Raw genomic sequence first — 20,422 nt, 5'->3', positions numbered from 1 at the left:
GCCCCTGGCTCCAGCCCCTGGCCCCAGCCTCCAGCCATTGACTCCAGCCTCCGGCCCCCAGCATCCAGCCGCAGCCCCTGGCCCCAGCCCCCTTCGGTAAGTGTCCCATGCCGGACCGAGGCGGCACGCTCACGGACTGAGGCGGCGTGCTCGCGGACTGAGGCAGCGCACTCATGGACCACTGCTCCTTAGAGGGAACATTGCCGGGGGGCCCGTACCTTGAAGAGTGTGGTACCTGGCTCCCGCCCGGCCAGCGTACTACTGTCCACCATCTGCGCCACCCGGGTGTCATCTACCTTCATGAAGTCACTAACCAGGTCAGTGACTTCCACCAGCCAGTCGGGCCCCAGCATAGTGATGACCTGGTCAGTGCCCTCTGAGGACGTAGTGTGGAACTGGGTGAAGACCTGCAGGGTGGAGTGCTGGTACTGGAGAGTACAGCCCCGGTTCTGCTTCCGGTCATCTTCTTCCTCATCATCGCTCTCCCGCACTGACCTGGGGGCACAAGACAGCTCAGTAGGGCAGAAGGCTGCCTGGGCCTTACCTCCTTCCTCAGCTATGAGCTATTCAGGTCTATAAATAGAATCTCAGAATCATAGAAAATCAGGGTTGGAAGGAACGTCAGGAGGTCATCTAATCCAACCCCCCTGCTCAAAGCAGGACCAGCCCCAACTAGAGCATCCCAGCCAAGACTTTGTCTAGCCAGGTATTAAAAACCTCCAAGGATGGAGATTTTACCACCTCTTTGGGTAACCTGTTCCAGTGTTTTACTACCCTCCTTGTGAGAAAGTTGTTCCTAATATTTAACCTCAACTCCCCTTGCTACAACTTGAGACCATTGCTCCTTGTTCTGTCATCTGCCACCACTGAGAACAATCCAGCTCCATCCTCTTTGGAACCACCCTTCAGGTAGCTAAAAGTTGCTATTAATTCCCCGCTCAGCCTTCTCTTCTGCTAAATAAGCTCAGTTCCCTCAGCCTTGCCTCATAAGTCATGTGCCCCAGTCCCCTAACCATTTTTGTTGCCCTCTACTGGGTTCTCTCCAGATAGGATGAACATATGTCCTGGCTTGGCTAGGACAGTCCCAGATTTCATAGGCCACCCCAGAGTCCCAACCAGTTGCTGAAAACAGAAACAGAACTCCAGGATTGGCAACACTCTGCCCACTCCTCCTGAGCAGAAGCTGGAGGCGGGATGGACTGGGCATCACTCCTTCTGTCTGGGGCGGGGATCAGCTGAGATAGGGCAGGGGGAGAGCACTGCTGTGAGCATGGGCTGTTCAGATGTGTATGTGCATGCACGTGTATGTGGCACCCTGGGTGAACTTGTATTTTGGTGTCCTATGTAATCCTCCTGAGCAGCAGCTGGAGGCTGTTGGGGAAGGCAGTGTGCCAGATTTCTTTAATAATATGGTCACCCTGTCTATATATGCCATAGACAGAGAAAAGCGTATAAGAGAGATGGGATACAGGCATGTGCTACCCCCCCTTCACTTCCGGGCCTGTTCCCTTGAGAAGCTCAGCAGCCTCCATGCCTTTCCCAAGGAGTGGAATACCCGAGAGGGGCTTTACCACCACATCTATGGGCCTGCCATGTCAGGGAGGGAGAAGGGAGGCCAGGGATTCAACTTCCATTCCAAACCTCCATCTTCCATTCCCTTTGGCATGAAATTCTTCAGAGCATCTCACAAGCAAATGAAACCTCAGATGGGGGCTGCCTCTAATGGCCCCACCCATGCTCCTGGTCCTTCAGCACTTGAAACACAGGGCTGGAGGATGACATCTCTGCTTGGGCTATGCAGAAAAGTCACAGTTATCCAAGAACCTGGCAGCCTGGCAGCTTTGAAAGCAGAAATCAAATTCCAGAGTCCAGGGCACAAGAGAGGGGCAGGCTGGGAAATGCAGCTGATTCCATGAAGCCTGAGCTGATCTCAGTTGTTTAGAGCAAGGGCTTTCTCAGCTCTATGTCTGTGCAGCATCCAGCACAATGGGATGTCCCCTGCAGGGATTTTATGGGCCACTACAATGCACATATTAGATCCTAGCAGCAGCATTACCTGCCCCAACTCAAAGAGATCCCAAGGGGCCACTTGTGAAGAATTTCCCCACCCTTCTCTTTTTCCTCCCTTCTGCTCCGGGGTTCCCTCTCCCTGTCTCTCTCCAAAACAAAGGGGATGCTGATGTTCCCTTCAGCTGAATTTGACAGCCTGTGACAATAAGAAAAAACTGAAGAGGTAAAGTTGGTGTTTCTGGTGCTGAAATGACTGCAGTTCTGCAGGCAAAAGGAACAGGCCCTCTATGTGTATTTTTGTGTACACACATATCCATTTGCATGAGCTGGCGTGTGAGCATGTGTTTGTGTGTTGCCCTACACATGTGAGTGTACATTTGTGATCATGGGTATGTCTGTGTCTCTCCTTTTGCAGGAATGTGTATACACAGTTGTACCTGTGTTTTAACACATAGAGGTATGCATATAAATTTGTGTGGTATGCATGCATGTATGTGCATTTGTGATGGCCCCCTCTTGCACAAGGTGGCAATTGACCTTGCAGCAGCCACTGCAGCTTGAGCTAAGGATCCAGAACTGGGCAATTGGTGCCCATAGCAGTTCAGCTCACCTGGTACACTCTGCAGATCAACACAGCGGGCAAGCTGTGGGTCACATGCATTGCATGGGTGTGCATACGCCTACAGGAACAAGCATGTGTGTCAGGAGAGCTCCTGGACTCTGAGTTACCCAGCACCTATGTTCTCTGATATTAAGTTTGGGGTCCCTGTTCTAAGACAAAGAATCTGTTTTCCTCCTGCTAACACCAAAAGAGCCTCCCTTGCTGTCTGCACCCTGACCCCTGTCCTCTCCCTGAGGCCTGGGAGTTCTGTGTACTTTAAGTCACCCAGATTCTCAGGGACAAGCTAATGAAGGCTGCTCCCCTCACCCTGACTGCCTTGATGGGGATTTGGGAGAGGGGTGCCACCATCAGAGAAGCCCCCTGTGCAGGAGGCTTCTAAGCTGGTCTCAGGCACTGATGTCCCTTCCCCATAGCAGAGGCATATGGAGTGCTGGGGAGGTGCAGAAGCCAGGCCCAGCACCCCTTGAATATATTTCATGCTTGGGAGATCTTCTAACACCTGGGGAGAAGAAAAATTTCATAAAGAAGCTTGTTAGCGAGAATGAAAAGGCAGCCATTCTGCCCTTGCTTCTGATCCTTATTTGTTCCTGTTGAAGGGATGGAGTGAGAGGCAAAGCTGGGAGGCAGCAGGAGGTTGTGTTCCTTGCTCCCTGCACTATGCAGGCAGGGTGTGGGAAGGGAAGGGCTTTATTTTGCTGTCCAAGGGCTGCACATGGAGCCCAATAGCCAGGTGCTTGGTGAGGCTGGGCTAGGCCTGAGCCTGCAGCTATTAGAACCAAAGAGAGCCTTGCCTTTGATGTCAATGGTTCCAGGGCCCACAAAGCTCCAAGTCGGAGCAGATGAAAAGGGCCCAGTTGCCAGGAGGGCTGAGCATCCAGATACAGTCCATGGGAGCTGCACTGGTGACTGGCAAAACTGATCAAGGCCATTTCTCATCTTTCCCTTCCTTCCTGTATCCTCCCCTGAGCAGACGCTTGCTCTCTACCCTAGCCCTGACATAGGTGCCCACCTCCTGTCTGGCAGGATGGGGACCCTCCAGCCTTTCACTTGACTCAGCCTGGCGTCCGAGAGCTCGATGTGCAGTGGGAGCTTGGGCACCCAGACAGTCATCTCCAGCAGGGCGCTGAGGTGTTCATAGTTGAAAGTCACCCTGGCATTCATGGAGCCACGTGATTCCTTCCCGCTGACAAAGACGTAGTCACAGCTGCTGGATACCTGTGGAGAAGAGGGAGGAGAGCACAGGGGCTGTGTGGCATGGTTGGTGGCCTCCATCAACCACCCTGGGGCCACTGGGTGGACTGAAGCCTGCAATAGGGAGTGCTCTAACCCCACCACTGGAGCACTCCTTTGACAGCTCACCCAGATCCCCTGGCAGCGCATGACCCAGAGACAGTGTGGGTCCCATAATGTTGTGTGGCTGGGTGCCTGGCTCAGGATGGTGCAGACTTATGGGAGCTGTAGTTCAAGAGCCTTCTAAGTCTGGGCTGCTGCTGGACCAGGCCCGCCTCCTTCCTCTGTCCCCCTTCAGGGTTTGTGTCCCCCCACCCCTTTGCTGAGGAGCCCCTTGTGGGGGAAGTTGGAGAGAGGGCAGCGTAGAGAGCTTGGATTGGATGGAGCCTGTTGGTCCTTCTAGCCCACAGCAGTCCTGAGACAGCCTCTATCTGTGGATGGGGCAAACACATTTCTGAGTGTCATCCGGAAAGTGAAAGATGAGGGGAAAGCTGGACAGAAATGTGGAGAACTGGAGCACTGATCCCAGTCTGACAGCAGCACATGCACCACTGCCACCAGGAGATAGATCAACTGACCTACCTACCTAGTTTCTTTCTCTATTTCTTCAATTTCTCCCTTTTCCTATTTCCTCTGCCTATTTCTTTTCTCTAGTTTCCGTCTCTTCTTTCTTTTGCTATTCCTTTTCCTCTTTGTCTTTCTTCTATTTTCTTAAGCTATTTTTTATCTATTTTTTTCTGTTCTTTAGTTTCTTTATGTATTTCTTGTCTTTACTTACCTAATACCTACCTACAAAGGCATTTTTCTTTTGCATCATAGTATCTGTACACCTCTTGAGTACTGCCAGTTGTATACAGTAGACACCTTAACACAGGATTCTCAACATTTTCAGACTCCAAGCAACCCTTTCCTTGGAAAATGTCAGCTATTACTTTTCATTCATTTTTTGACTACAGAAAAATATTAGAGCAATTCTTCTGCTGTAGAGACCCCAGACAGACTACAACTAAACAGAATTTCAATACCCTGAATTCCTATTTGAAATCTCTGGGTTTATCTTTTAAATCATATTTGTACACTTAACAGTACAAATGACACTCTGATTGAGAATCACTGTCTTAAAGCTACCCGGAAAGATGGCTGAAGGCTGGATTGGCAGCACCTGCTATAGGACCTTGTAGTGTCTGCTCCTCCATTAAACACTCGAGTACATTCTTGTTTTTGCTATAAAATAGAAGGAAAGTGAACAGCGAGTATCAAAGCATGTCAAATGGCAGGAGCTGTTCCTCTCTCCAAGGCCAAGAGCTGGCAAGGATGCACTGACCATGCTCTAAAGACAAACCACACCAAGAATGCTGCTCTTGTTATTAATGGGCCAGTTAAGGGAGTAATCTATCACTGATGGAGCTTTCCACTACCTAGCGCAACAGCCCAGCCTGCCAGGCATGTGGCTACAGAGAGCACAGTGCCCAGAAGGTCACTCAGGTCCCGATACCACTGTGTACAACTGGATTCCACATGGGACTAAGGGGCGCTTGGACTGGGTTAGCCATGGGACAAGAAGGCCCTAGGCTGCTCCCTGCTGGGAGTGATCTGAATGGGTCAGGCTGCCCTTTCTCCCTTTCCAAAAACCCCAAATGAAACATTTGCCTTCATGGAAATGTTTCTTCTTTTCCCTCAGGCAGGTTCCAGAATGATATTTTCCAGAATGGCTTAGCCAGAGATAATCATGTCTCAAGTAGGGGGTTGGACTGGATGTGACCTCTTGAGGGCCCTGCAAGCCCTACTCTTCTCTGAGTCTATGGCATGTTTTGTTTCGTTTAAGTTTGAACTGAAACATTTCACTTTCTCAAAACACCCAAACTTATCTGAAATCTTTAATGTTTCCTCCCTCCTTTTCTTCTCCAGTGTAATAGGACAATGTCAAGATTTTGCTTTTTGTTTTTGCTTTTTCCTCCTTTGCAACTTTTCCAAACTTCTCAAGTTACAGGAAGACTAGGTGGCTTGGCCAAGGTCACACAGGGAAGGCAGTAGCAGAGCAGGGAATTGAACCTGATACTTCTATCTATATCTCTAGGTCTTAACTGAGAGATTATGTTTCTTTTCAGTACAACTACATAAAAGAGATTAGACCCAGCTGTGCAGACAGCTAGACCTCTGCAGGGATAGCCAGTGTGAAATGAATATGTCAATGGCACCGTACTGGTTTGTGCCATGTACTAGCAGCTTGTCTGTGAAAGATTTACTTAAAGTAAGGAATTCATGTTAGCTGCATACTGTTGCTAATGCATTTCCACATTAGCTGCCTTTAAGGTGTTACTTGCTGCCATCTCCCTCCTTGTTAATACTTTAAGGTGCCTCCACAAAGAATCAATTCTGAATCCCATTGTTGTCCTTTTTATAATTCCCATTTAAGCAAACAGCATTAATTAAATGTGCTATAAAACAAATATATCCTGAGGGGACCACTTATTACAGACCAATCCAAGCCAATTAAGAAGATAAAAGAGGAAATTACTAATGGATCGCTCTCGTTCCTTCCTAGGGCAGTAAGTCAAGAGCACAGCCCTTCCTGACTCCAGGGAGAAAAGGGGGGTTTAAAACCTTGACCCAGTGGCTCTGATCTCCCTGCAGAGCTCAAGGCACCCTGTGTCTCAGCAGGCACCATTCCACACCTGCAACTAACTGCAGCTAGATTTTTGCATGTGGAAGATGGGCTGCCACCCGCTTGCCGCTGTGAATCAGCTTGTTTGGGTATGCTGAGCTTGGTTCTCAGCACTAAGAAACCATGCAAGCTCAGGGATTTAGAGGTGGAAATATCCCCTGCTCTATCAGAGATGGTCACTGGACATCAGATCTTATGAGCAGAGGTCAGTGACAGAAGCTGCTCAGCAGTAGTGGTGGCTGGGGCAGCAGCCACCATCCTTATGCCCCCTCTAAATGGGTGCCTAGGGCTAATGCCCACTTGCCTTCCCCCTAGTTATGCTATTACTGGCAGTTATCTTGGACCCCACTATTGAGGCTCAGGAAACCACTATGCTGGCTGCATGTTGGGTGCTGATGATTTCTGAAAATCCCCACCTTGCACATGTCTGACCTTCAGGTAGGTGCTGAAATGGGAGTGAGCGACTTTGGAATCCTGGCTCTGACAGTGGTGCTGAGACCTTGGAAATCTAGTCCTGAGCCTTTTTGACCAGCAGATCCTATTCCAAGCTGATATTTTTGTCAGGGGTTGAGGAGGTTTTGCATTGCCAGACCCTTCCTTGGATCTAGTGTTGCTATCAGATAGACAGGAGCTCAGCATGCCTGAAAAAACAATCTCAGCTCTGCCGGAGCTATGTTTGAATAAAGATGAGCTTCTCCAATGAATCCCCTGGTGAATGAGCACTGAGGATATTGTGCCGTTTATCACAATAAATATGATGGTCTGCTGCTTGCATTACCTTAGCTAATAAATCGCCTGGCTCTTCACTTCTGGGGCCACTGGTTTTCCAATTCCCTAAAAGCTGCCTGCCCTGCTCTGATGATGGAGCGTCCCTGTTATAAAGCTACTGTATATTAGCTCTTAAATGTACTGAACTCTATTATGGACATGCTTTGTGTAACCTGTGCTGAAGGATTCCTGTCAAGGCACTGAATGGGGCTACTGGGCCTAGGATCTGATGGAGGCTTCAGCTCTGTTTCTATGGTTAATGCTGTACAGAAGTGCTGCCTATGGTCCCCAGCAGAAATCCTTCATGTTCCCCAGGGCATCATCTTCCAAAAAGAGTAAACAGACGCACCAATGATGATATTATACGTCCCCCAGTGATCATCTCTGTAAACAGGGGTGGGCAAAATACAGGTGCCTGCCAAGTGAATGGATCCAGCCTGTGGCTGCCCCCACGGCACACTGCATAGGCCTGAGCCCTGTCTTTTCCTGCCTGGGGCAGCCCATGTCGTGCTCCCACCAGCCCTAGCTCCAGCCCTTACTAGAGTGCACAGCTCCTTGGCAAGGTTGCTCTTGGTGCGGCTGAAGCTTCCTGGCTGCTGCTTGGCTCCCCCTGCCTCCAGCAGCTCCTCTTCCTCCTCCTGCCCCTGCCATGCTGCTCCAGGCAGGGAGGAACCTGCAGCTGGGATGCTCCTACCCCAACATGTGGGGCTCCAGCTCCAGGCTGCCTTCTACCTACACTGCCTGCCTGGCGTTATGAGCAGCCACCTGCAAGCAGCTGAGTGGGTGGAAGGCAGCTGGCATCCCATATACTGGGACAGGAGCTGCCTAGCTGCAGCCCCCCACCCCCCACTGCTCCCCACCCTGCCTGGAGTGGTACAGCAGGGCCCGCAGGTGGAGGATGAGGAGCCACTCGAGGTGGGGGAAGCCAAGCAGTACCCAAGCGCTGTAGCCGCACCTGTAGCAGCCCCGCTGGAAGCTATGTGAGCTGGTCGGGGCTGAGGCCGGTGGGCATGGGTGGGATGGGGTGGGGTTTGGCCCCAAGCAGAGCACCATGGGGCCAGCTGCAGGACGGATGGGGGCAGGAGGTGGACTGCACCTGTACTACAGTGCCCAAGTGAGCTCTGCTGCATGTGCCACCTGTCACATCCCCTCCCTCTTCCCCGCGCCCCTTGTCACCCCCAGCCAGCTCCTGGGACCTACAGCATAACCAGCCCCCGCAACCAAAGACACCACACCCCACCCCCTGACAATATACAACAGTAAAACTATTTTGAGCTATTATGCAATTACCTCTATATATGCTAGTCAAAAAAACATAAATCAGGACAAAAATATATTTTTTAAGAAAATTAAAATATGTAGATGTTTCATTTTTAGTACATTATTTGTTTTTCATTCATAATTTGTTAAAATTATATCTTCTAAAAGATTTTTCATGTGTGGCCCCCAACACCTCACCAAAACTTAAGTGGCTCTCATTACAGTGGACAATAAGCTGAATATGAGCCAACAGTGTACCCTTGTTGTGAAGAAGGCTGAAGACATACTGGGCTACATTAGTAGGACTGTTGCCATCAGATCAAGGGAAGCGATTGGGGTACACCGATAGAGATTTTCAGGGCCAATACCTATAGCTGATATTTTAGGAGGCATATTGGCCAATACCATTCCGATATCCAATACAGCTGCCTCCAGCTGGTCAGTCTGTTGTGGTAGAAGGGGACAGGGGCGAGAAGGGGTATGAGGTGGGGGGGAAGATCAACACCCCCTGTGGTGAGGGAGAGGGTAAGGGCAGGGGTAGGTGCAGGGGCAAGTGCTGGCCAGCTTGGCGGGGGGGAGGGAAACATGGGATGGAGGCGCAGCTCGTGGCAGGGGTGGTTCCCACTGCTGCTTGCACCCTGGGAGGGCAGGGGGCGTGAGTGCCCCCAGATCTGCACGCGGCAGGTGGGCTGCAGCTGTGGGCTGCAGCTGGAGCCAGGGCTGCAGGGGGCTCTTCTCAGCTGGGGCTGGGCTTGGAGCAGGCATCGGCAGCACTGGGAAGAGGCTGCAGCCACCGCAGATTTCACCATAGCTTCGCTCCCAGCGCCACCGCCACTAGCTGCCTGGTGCAACCCTGGCTCAACCGTCTCCTCCACCCAAGTGCCAGGAAGAGCTGGGGCAGTGCTGGGCAGGCATGCAGCAGCGGCACTGGAAGTGAAGATGGGGCAAAATTTGGGGTGGCTGCAGCCTCCTCCCAGCGCTGCTGGCTCTCACCACGAGCCATGCCTCTGTTGGTTGGGCAGCGACTGCCCCTGCCCCCTCTCTCACTGCAGGGAGTGTTGATCTGCCCCTCCCCATGCCCCTTCCCTCTCCCCTCCCCTTCAGAATGACCAGCTGGAGGCAGCTCTCCATGCTGCTGGCTCTGCTCCTTGCTACCTGCGTGCTGCGCTGCGGCTGCATGCAGCACTGGCATTTATCACCCAAATTATCGGCCCCATCGGGCCAATATCCGGTATAGACAATTTTCTTTATATCGATACCAATCTGATATTGGACCCATGTATTGGTGCACCCGTAGAAGTGATTATTCCGCTCTATTTGGCACTGGTGAGGTCACATCTGGAATACTATGTCCAGTTGTGGGCCCCCCACTACAGAAAGGATGTGGACAAATTGGACAGAGTCCAGCTGGGAGCAACACAAATGGTGAGGGGGCTGGTGGACATAATTTCTGAGGGGAGGCTGAGCGAATTGGGCTTACTTAGCCTAGAGAAGAGGAGACTGAGAAGGGACTTAACATCAGCCTTCAACTACCTGAAGGGTGGTTCCAGAGAGGATGGAGATAGACTTTTCTCAGCGGTGGCAGTTGACAGAACAAGGAACAATGGTCTCAAGTTACAGCAAGGGAAGTTTAGGTTAGACATTAGGAACAACTTTCTCACTAGGAGTGTAATAAAACACTGGAACAGGATACCCAGAGAGGCTGTAGACTCTCCATCCTTGGAGGTTTTTAAGACCTAGCTAGACAAAGCCTTGGCTGGGATGATCTAGCTGGGGAGGCTCCTGCTTTGAGCAGGTGGTTGGATTAGATAACCTCCAAAAAAGATGTAGATAGATTAGAAAGAGTCCAGCAGAGAGCAACAAAAATTATCAGGGGCATGGGAAGCATGGCTTATGAGGCTTATGAGGAAAGGCTGAAAGTACCAGGATCATTTAGTTTGGAGAAGAGAAGACTGAGGGGGGATGTGATAGCAGTCTTCAAATACCTGAAAGGAGATTTAAAAAGGATGGGGATAGACTCTTTCTCTGTGGCTATGGCTATAGGGACAAGACCTTAAATGGCCTTAAACTTCAGCATAAGGAATTTAGGTCAGAGCTAGGAAGAACTTTCTGACTATGAGGATGGTCATGCACTGGAACAGGATAACTAGAAAGGTCGTAGAATCTCCAACCTTGGAATTCTTCACAAGCAGGTTGGACAGGCACTTGGCTAGGTGGTTTAGTCAGGGATGATTCTGTCTTGAGCAGGAGACTGGACTAGATGATGACCTCATGAGGTCTCTTCAAGCCGTACTTTCTTATGATTCTATAATCTAGATATCTTTAGATGTATCCATGTCCAATGAATAATGTATACACACACACACACACACACACACACACACACACACACACACACACACACTACATACATATATGTGTGAATATACATACACAGGCACAGAAATACACATATGCATATATATGTATATAGACACTGTATATCTGGAGTTTTGGACAATGATAGTAGATTCAACCATCCCCAGCTCTCCTTAATGTTAAATTATTTACAGTAACAGATAGCAGATTTTGCTATGTAATCTTTGATTTATGTAACAGGTTTATAGCCCTGACACCATAATCATACTCCCCAATCTCTCTAGGTAGCTGAAAGCTCCTACAGAACAAATTTCAGGCACAAACAAAAAATAACTCAGCAAAGAAATTGCAGGGGGCTCTGAATGGAAAGCAGAAGGCGAGGGCTGTGGGGCCGGAGGTTCACATGATACATTATTTATTCTAGCTTGTGTGCCTGTGTCTGCTCCCCCTGGATCGGGGCACAGTGTGTAAATAGATTTATGAGCAGGAAGGCAGCACATTAACCAGTTTAAGTGTCTTGGAGTCCATCCTGAAGTGTATTATTGCTACAGTGTTTTATCATGCTGCAGAGAACTGTTCTTCATAAATTAGAACCTGGCACAGTAAATCAGGCAGATTAGAGCTTGATTCTGGAACTTAGGTAAACAGTCTCTAGCAATAGGTGTCCCTACCCTTGTCTCTTGAACCCTCTCCTGCTTGAAAACTCAGGCAAGGGGTCCTTGGATGGTCTGCAACTTCAAGGTAATAGGCTAGGCAGTGTCAAGTCCCAAGGAGGAGTGCTGGACACTAGGTGGTGGATGGCAAGGCAAGCAAGGGACCTATGTAGTATCTATGGAAGGAGAATACAGTTTTACTTTATTTGGTGTCCAGAAGGAGACATTAGAGCCCAGGTCCTGCCTAGCATGGGCCAATGTGAAGACCTCACTTGTAGAACAGTTAAAGCCTGACTACCCTTATTACGGATGTCATCTTTGCTCCTCTCCTCTCCTGTGCCTGTGATACAGATCAGAGCACATGGTTCCTGGTCTGATCTCCACCCACGATCAGATCATGGCAAGTGGAAGCACTCAGGCTGATGCCTGCTTTGAATTCTCAGCACAAATGTTACTGGCTCAAAATGGAGGATGTCCTTCAGAAAATACAGCCCTAAATACATCCCTGGCACTTTCAGGAAGGGCATCATGGCAAACAAATTACCTCCTAGCCTGCTCCTGAACCATATACTTTGAATGTGATGGCTGCTCTCCACCCAACAGGCTGCTGCATGCCAGGGGTGTTGTGGTGTAGGAGTTTGTCAAGTGCTTTGGGAACCCCTTGACATAAAAAGTACAATAGGAATACAAAGGCTTAGCATTAATCTACTTCTCCAGGAGCAAGGTACATCTTCCTAATGCACCAGCATACTGAGCAGGTGACTTTACCGTAATCACTTATGGTAGGGGAGGAAGAAAGCAAAACAAGAGATAAGTGGAGAGATGTACAGGAGGGGAGAGATACAAGGAAGTGTGTTTGGGGAGTTGCTATGTAATACAGATAGACAGATAGAGAGACAGACAGACAGACAGACAGAATGACTGAACGAGATAGATGGGACAGATGGACAGACAGAAACAGACCCTTTGCACAGAGACAGACAACATCTTTGTCATCTAGTTTTCCTTATTTCTTCTCTCTTTCCCCCTTCCTCCCTTGCACCTTCCTTTGTGTCTCTCAAAGCCCTGTCCCTATCATACCCCATTCACAGCTGTCATGTACAAGTGTCTTGGCTTTTGTGACTGATCCAGATTAGCCAGGGCAGTGCCAGGGGCAGTTCTGAGATCACCTCCTGCCCCTTCACCCCTTCCTGCCAGTGGTTTGTAGGGGGCTGGGCAGCCATCTCCGAAAGCTCTGATGGCAGCCCTCAGGATCCAGCAAAGCACAAGTAAAGAGCTTTGATGGCTCTGTTCCGGTGGCACCTGGGGAAAAGCTGTGCAATTGGAGTGTCAGCAGGAGCTGGCTCACTCTAGCATCTGATTCTAACTGGAAATAAATGAGACTCTGAGGTGGAAGTGAAGCCATTAATGAGAACTTGCAGTTTACATTTCAAGGCAACAATATTTTGCCTTATCAGTAATAACTGGCTTGATAACCTGTAGTTATAGCTGCTTCCTACTGCCAGTACATTAAATGCTGGAGTAATCCCACAGCTTCCCTGGGGACTGTGATTAACTGCCTTTCCCCCACAGAGCCCTGGAAATCACAGCTCTGGGAGAAAAGTCCAGTCTGGAGCATGCCATTTCAAGGCTGTTTGGTGAGATGAGTTTGGTGGGTCTCAGACTATGGGTACACTGTGATCAGTAATGTGATACCTGCACAGAAGTACTTGCATAACATTTAACCTAGCTAGGTTAGGTATCAATGGCAATGAAGGCCCCAAGGGAACAGACTTCAGCATGGGCTGGTTGCCTGAGTAAGAACTAAGGGTCTCATGTGGGTTTATATAGGCCATGGGGGGTCTGAGATAAATGCACCTTCCAACTGCAGTGCTGACATAAGCTCAGGGAAAGTCCCACTGAATGAATGACTCCATCTCACCTATGGACATAGCACTGTTTGCTGGGAGTCTCCGTAAGAACCATCTATGAATAACTGGCACTAATTCCTCTCCCACAATCCTGTACTGGCAATCCTAGGAGAGCAGGCAGAGGTGAAGGAGCCAGGATAACTTAGAAATGACTCACTGCCTCTTAGCTCCAGGGCACCTGGCTGGGAGGCTGGAGGTGCAGCAGTGTAGTGAGATGGACAAAGTTTTTTTTTGACTCTGGGTTGATTTTTGTTTTTTTCATAGGAGCTCACAACAATTAGGTCCCCAGTCATTGGAAGCTGAGCACCAAACTCCCTTGGGTTAGGTCAACAGCCCACAGGGGAACACCCATGTCCCAGAGGATGTGGTCCCTCTTGTCTTACCAGAGGGCATGAAGGTCAGACAGGGCACACAAACCCTAACTGTCCTCTCAGGTCAGAGCTGAAGCCTACACTGTGTGGCCAGGCTTGTGGTCTCTAGGGCAGTCAGCCTGGCTGTGCCAATGCCAACCCCTTGGCTAACACTCTGTGCGTGCTTGCTTGTACACCAAGGGCAGTACTCATCAGCATTCCCAGCTACACCCTGAGTATTTTGCCCTTGCACTGAGTTCAGTGGGGTTGCATGGGTCTAGCAGGACAAGAAGGGCCAGGGGGACTTCCGTCTAAAAATTAGTGGGATAAATCCTACTGCAGGCACTGGAATGAATACCCCATAGACTCCTCTGTGTGTGTGTGTGTGTGTGTGCACATGCATTCATGTGCTAGCAGGAATGTAGCTCAGGGTCTATAGTAGTGCATACCAGTGCACTCATCTCAGTGGAAGTTTGTGGGCTGGAGAGAGTGTGTATTCATGTGAACATGAATTAACCAGAGGGCAAGAAATGAGGAGCTCAGGCAGAACTGTGAGAGTATTTGTATATGTAAGCAGGGGCATGTATATATGAAGTGAATGTGTGAGAATATGAGAGAAAATGTGAGTATCCTACGATAAATGTGTAAATGAGTATCCTATGATAAACGTACAGGTGTGTGTGTTCACAGGAGAGCATGTATAAGTGAGACTGCGAATGCATATGTCTTATCTGGAGTGTAGATGTTGGAGCTTGTGTGCTAGTGAGAGGTTGTGGTTATGTGCACCTGTGTGTTAGCAAGACTGTATGAGTGTGTATGCTAGTGTGTGTGTGTGTGTGTCTGTGTGTGTGTGTGTGTGTGTGTGTAGGAATGTAGGCTCGCGTGTCAGCAAGGTTATGTGGGTGTGTTAGCAGGTGTGTGTTGGTAAGAATGCATGTGTTAACAAAGGTCTTGAGGACGGAGTTGAGTGTCAGGGCTTGCTCTGGGCAGGGTGGGCAGAGACTGTGGTTGGGCAGCCAGGTTGTTTAGGGCAGCCAGGACCTGCAGAGGCCCAAGAGGATCCTTCTGAACTGTCCTCATGTGCGTAAGTCGAGGGGTATTATGGGGAGACCCTTCTACACTCCCTGTGACACAGGGCTGCAAGCCACTATGGTTGAAACAATCACAGAACAATTCCTGGCACTGGTCTCTCTGAGAGTGAGTGGCAGGTCAGCAGCCCAAGGATATAGCACAAAGGGGTAGGACATTGGAACTGCCAGTCTCATTACAGGGTAATGATCCAGTAGACACTGCTTTACTACACATATAATTCAATTATTTCCCCTGGTGTGGAGAGAGTTGAGCGCCAGAGCTGGTTCTGGGTGGGGTAGGAAGAGACTGTGGGTAGACAGCCAGATTGCTTTGAGCAGCCAGGACCTGCAGCGGCCCAGGAGGGTCCTTCTGAACTAACCTCATGTGCTGATACAGTGTCTGAGTCTGAGTCAAGAGAAAAGGAGCTGAGATCCTGTCAGCTGTGGACATGGAGAAAACTTTGGAGATGGGATTAGGCTCCAGGGACAGAGATGGGGGCTCTGAGTGACCCAGAGCTAAGAAAAGCAAGTCTCAGGGCTGGGCAAATAGGTCTGAGTGCTCTGTTTTACCTTGTTGGGCTAAACCACAGAGACAGTGGGAGGGAGAGAGAAGTGTACGAAGACAGACAACAGGGAAGAGTTTCAGTCTCTTATCCCCATCCCCTGTCCATGCTGGCAGCATCCAGCTGCCTGATTTGACCCCTGTTCAAGTTCCTGATCCTGCAGCTATTTTAGCTACCTGCTCCCAACAAAAGATCAGCAACAACAATGTTAATGGCAGTGTGGCTGCTGAAAACCTGGTGGTGAGAGCTTGGTTTGCTCTGCTCATGGAAGCAGAGTGAACCTCAAAGTTACTGCCTGCAGACTCAGGCAGGCACCACACTGGCTGCTTGGGGGTCCCAGCCTATAGGTTATATCCTCCTGACTGCAAAGAGAAAGTCAGGCTGGATTCCCCCACTGGACTAAACTGGCATTATCCCACTGAGGACAATGGCTTTTGCTGATTTTCACTTGCTGACAATCTGTCTTTTTCTACCCAAAGTTTAGATCCTAGGTGCCAGGCTGTTTTGGAGTCCTACTAACAAGGATGCCTAGAACGAGGCTTGGAACTACCTTCCAATTACACAATGGAGGCAACAAGTCCTAAATACCTCTAAGTCAGGGCTTGATGAGTTTATAACAAAAGCTGTCAGACAGCTTCTGCAATAGCAGGGAACTGGTCATGATGAACCAGGAGGTTCTTCCAGTCTTATGTTCCAGGAAACTACCATGATCCTGGCATCAGGGGACTCCATGAAGCCAAGCCTCATGTCAAACCCCTGCTATCAGTTTGGACAGAGTCAGTGCTCCCAGTTGGGGTGAAGAGTCTCTGATTTGAGGGCTCCTGGCATTGCCAGCTTCAGGGAACCCAGCATAGCCAAGGGTGGCTGCTCCCCACTCATGCTTACCTTGATAATGTCTTCATTGTTGGACTTGCACTCGACCATGGCTGAGACATCTGTGATGACACCTGTCATCTCTATGGCAATGACCTTCACAGGGATGGCCACTGTCCTGCCCGTCAGAATGGCTGTGTTGATGATTTCTGTGTCCTGAAAGGCAAAAAAGATACTGTGTTAATACCTGTAAGCTGAGCAGTAAGCAGAGAGCAGTGGCTCTGGGATAAGCAGCTCAGGTATGGGACTGCCTTGAAGAGGGTTTTCTCTGCTAGTGACTTGGGGTGGGATGATTGGTACTAACGTGTTTGCCTGGTGCATGTGTGTGTGTTGGGGGGGGGGAGGGTGTTTTGTTTTGGGCTATTTTTTGGTTTTCTCTCTCTTTCTTTCTCCTCCATTCTTTCTCTTCTTTCTCTCCCTTTGTGCTTTTCCTTTCGTCCCCCTTCTGGAGTGACTGAGTGATAGGGCTCGGTCTGGGTGGGGCTAGTTTAGATAACAGAAGGGTGGAGCTAGGATAGGCAGCTTTATAAAAAGACAGCCCCTAGAAAACTGTGGGAGCAGTGACGAGAGAGGGAGTTTGCTTAGTAAGTTTGCTGTAGGAGAGAGCCAGGGACCAGGAGACTGTGTGTGGGTGCTTGGTGTCCAGGTTCTTGTGTTGTCTTTCCCCACTACCCTCTCTTCTCTTTTTCTTCTCCTTACAGCATTGATGTTCTCCAGGGAGCAAAGAAAGCACAAATGGAGTCTAGGTCAGCTGTTGTGACCTGCATGGGATGTGCCATGTTTGTGTTCCTCCCAGAGATCAGGAGCACTTCATCTGCACCAAGTGTAAGCTAGTGTCTGCCCTAGAGGAGAAGATTCACAGGTTGGAAGCACAGGTATCCATGCTACATTGCATCAAGAACCAGGAATATTACTTGGACAAGAGTTATGAGAGGCCGGTACTGGAGGGGCCAAAGGGCAATGAGAAGTGGCAGCATGTGACTACTCAAAGAAGGAGGGTCCCCAGGATTGAAGAGGAATGGATTGAAGTCAGCAACTGCTTTCAAGCACTCTGCGTTGGACAGGGACTCCAGGATCACTGCCCAAAGAAGGAAGAGAAGAGTGTTGGTAGTTGGTGAGTCCCTTTTGTGGTGAACAGAGGCATCAATTTATCATCTGGGTTTGGGTGCCTGAGAGGTGTCCTGCCTGCCTGGAGCCCAAATTTAGGATGTCACAGAGAGTCTGCCAAGGCTCACCCATCCTTTGAACCACTACCCCTTCCTGCTTGTCTCTATGTAGGCACCAATGATACTGCCAGAATAGCAGCAGATCAGAGGTGACGATGAGGCTCTTGGCAGAAGGAGTAAAGAACCTGGAGCACAAGTGGTGTTCTGATTGATTGGTCCCATGGAAAGCAGGGGTCCACACAGAGACCACTGTGTCTTGGAAGTGAATGCATGGCTGAGATGGTAGTGTCAATGTGAAGGCTCTGGCTTCTTTGACAATGGGTGGATGTTATTGGGAGGAAGACTGCTATCAAGAGATGGGATCCATCTGACAAAAATGGGGAACAGCATCTTTGAGCACTGTCTGGCTAACCTAGTAAGAGTTATTTTGCAGAGCCTGCTTGTCTCTCCCGTGGCAAGGGAGTGAGCTGCCGGCAGATCCTGAACTGCAGAGAGCCCTGGTCCTTCTCTCTGCAGCAGCAGTGCCCCTCCCCCCTCCCCCCGGGACCACCCAGGCAGGTGGCTAGTGGGTGGGTGCTGCCCCAGCTCAGAGGCAGCACCCAGTCCAATCTAACTTTTCCTGAACCTGAGCTAAGGCAGCATCCAGTCTGCTAGGTGCCTGCCTGGGTGACCCTAGGGGCAGGGTGGTGCTGCTGTCACAGAGGGAAGGACTGGGGTCCTCTGCAGCTCAGAGGCCACTTAGCCCACCGGCAGCTCGCACCGTGGCTATGGGAGAGGCAGGAAGGCTCCTGCAGGGGAAAAAAAAAAGGATTGGCCCCTTGCTGCTTCTGCCTTCAGCCTGCCTCTCCCGCATTTGGGGGAGGAAGGGGGAGGAAAGGGGAGGGGGCAAGCTGTCAAAAGGCTGCAACGTTACAGATAGCAACGTTGCAAACTAAACTACATGCAGATGTGGTTTAGTTTGCAATGTAACAAACTAATTTAAATTGTAAAAAAAACCCCTCACATGTACACTGTGATGCAATTAAACACAAAAATGGGCAATTTTCATCACATGTACAAGCACAAATTGAGACCTGGTCGGGCAGCTCTTATGACTGTCAACATGGAGGGTTACACTGTTTTGCAAGGACAGGGTTGGGAGAAAAGGTGGTGATGTTGCCTGGTATGCCAGAAGCACATACACTTGTTTCCTGGTTCAGGAGGAAGAAGACAGCAAAGTAGAATGCATTTGGGTAAAAAAAATGAAAGGTGAAAGATGTGGCATTGATATAATGATGGGGACTTATTATAGGCCACCTAATCAAGGAGAGGAGGTGGATGAGGCACTTTTGAAGCAGGTGGTAAATCTATCCAAAAGCTATGGGATGGTACTGATGGGAGACTTCAATTTTAAGGACATCTGCTAGAAAAACAATGCAACCAGCATACAATATCAAGCCAGTTCCTAACTTGTGTGGAGGACAACTTTCTCTTCCAGAAAGTGAAGGAGACAATTAGAAGATCATCCATTTTGGATGCTGTCCTGACCAACAGGGAAGAATTGGTGGAGGATGTGAAGGTGATAGAGACCAATGTGGCTGTACCTGGAGCTTCTAAAATGCCTCAAATGCAAAAGGAAAGCATACAGGCAATGGAAGAATGGCCAGGTCACCAAGGAAGCATAGCAGGAAACAGCAAGAACCTGCAGGGACAACATCAAGAAGGCAAAGATAAAGCATGAGCTGCACCTGGCAAAGGAGATTATGGACAACAAGAAGAGGTCCTATAAGTATGCTGACCAGAAAGAAGGGGCAAAAAGAAGCTGTGGGTCCTCTCTCAACAAACCAGGGGGAACTCCTAACTGAAGATGCAAAGAAGGTATAGCTACTCAACAGTTACTTTGCCTCAGGCTTCATGAAAAAATTAAGCTGCAGCAAGACACCTAATAGGGATCATCTGGAAAAGGAAGGGGGCAAGATGAAGGAGGAGATAACAAAATAAATGGTCAGAGAGCTTTTGTTGGGTCTGAATGAATTCAAGTCAGCAAGGCTGGATAAGCTTCATCCCAAGGAACTGAAGAAACTGGCAGAGGAGATCTCGGATCCCTTGGCAATGATCTTCATGAAGTTGTGGAAGATGGACCAGGTACCAGAGGACTGGAAAGGGGCCAATTTTAAAGAGGGGCCCCGCTTTAAAAAAGGCAAGAAGGAGGACCTGGGGATCTACAGACAGCCTCATCTCAAAACCTGGGAAGTTACTGGAGCATATCCTAAAGAAGACCATTTGCAAGTACATGCAGAAAGAAAGGCTGACTGCAAGCAGCCGGCATGGATTTATGAAAAACAAATCATGTCAAACAAACTTGATCCCCTTTAACAAAGTAACTACTTGGGTGGATGAAGGGAATGCTATGGATATCATGTATCTGGACTTCAGCAAGGCTTCAACAAGGTCCCACACAACCTTCTCATAAACAAATTAGAGAAATGTGGGCTAGATAAAATTACTATAAGGTGGATAGATAACTGGCTCAATGGCCACAATCAAAGAGCAATTATTAACAGATCCATGTCAAAATGATAGTAGGTTTCGAGTGAAGTCCCACAAGGGTCTGCCCTGGGCCTGGTGCTCTTCAACATGTTTATTAATGATTTATATGCTGGCATAGAAAGCTTATTGAGCAAAAAAACATGGTGGAGGATGTGAGCGCAATTCAGAAAGATCTTAACCGACTGGAAAGCTGGGCTACAGCCAACAGGATGAAGTTCAATCCAGACAAATGCAAAGACATGGGAGGTGATAATGCCTCTCTACTCAGCACTGGTTAGGCCTCATCTGGAGTACTGTGTGCAGTTCTGAGCTCCGCATTCTTAAAAGGTCATAGAGAAGTTAGAGAGGGTCTAGAGGTGGGCAACAAAGACAAAGGGCTTGCAAAGCAAGCTATA

General features: G+C 49.3%; 1 protein-coding gene across 2 annotated transcripts in view; it reads right to left on the bottom strand.

The window, feature by feature from the left end:
- The window catches only part of TMEM132E (transmembrane protein 132E), a 222,899-nt gene that overhangs the window by 9,626 nt on the left and 192,851 nt on the right, over positions 1–20,422 (bottom strand). For both annotated transcript variants that reach the window (XM_014595953.3, XM_019492977.2), the window contains exons 5-7: positions 16,345–16,488; positions 3,642–3,847; positions 219–495 (exon numbers count right to left, since the gene is read on the bottom strand). In XM_014595953.3, the coding sequence (XP_014451439.2) occupies positions 219–495; positions 3,642–3,847; positions 16,345–16,488 (627 nt within the window). The remainder of the gene's footprint in view (positions 1–218; positions 496–3,641; positions 3,848–16,344; positions 16,489–20,422) is intronic.

The sequence above is a fragment of the Alligator mississippiensis genome, chromosome 14 (genome assembly GCF_030867095.1).
Source record: "Alligator mississippiensis isolate rAllMis1 chromosome 14, rAllMis1, whole genome shotgun sequence".
Taxonomy (NCBI): Eukaryota; Metazoa; Chordata; order Crocodylia; family Alligatoridae; genus Alligator; species Alligator mississippiensis.
Note: the sequence above shows the minus strand (reverse complement) of the source record. Positions and strands in the feature narration are given on the sequence as shown.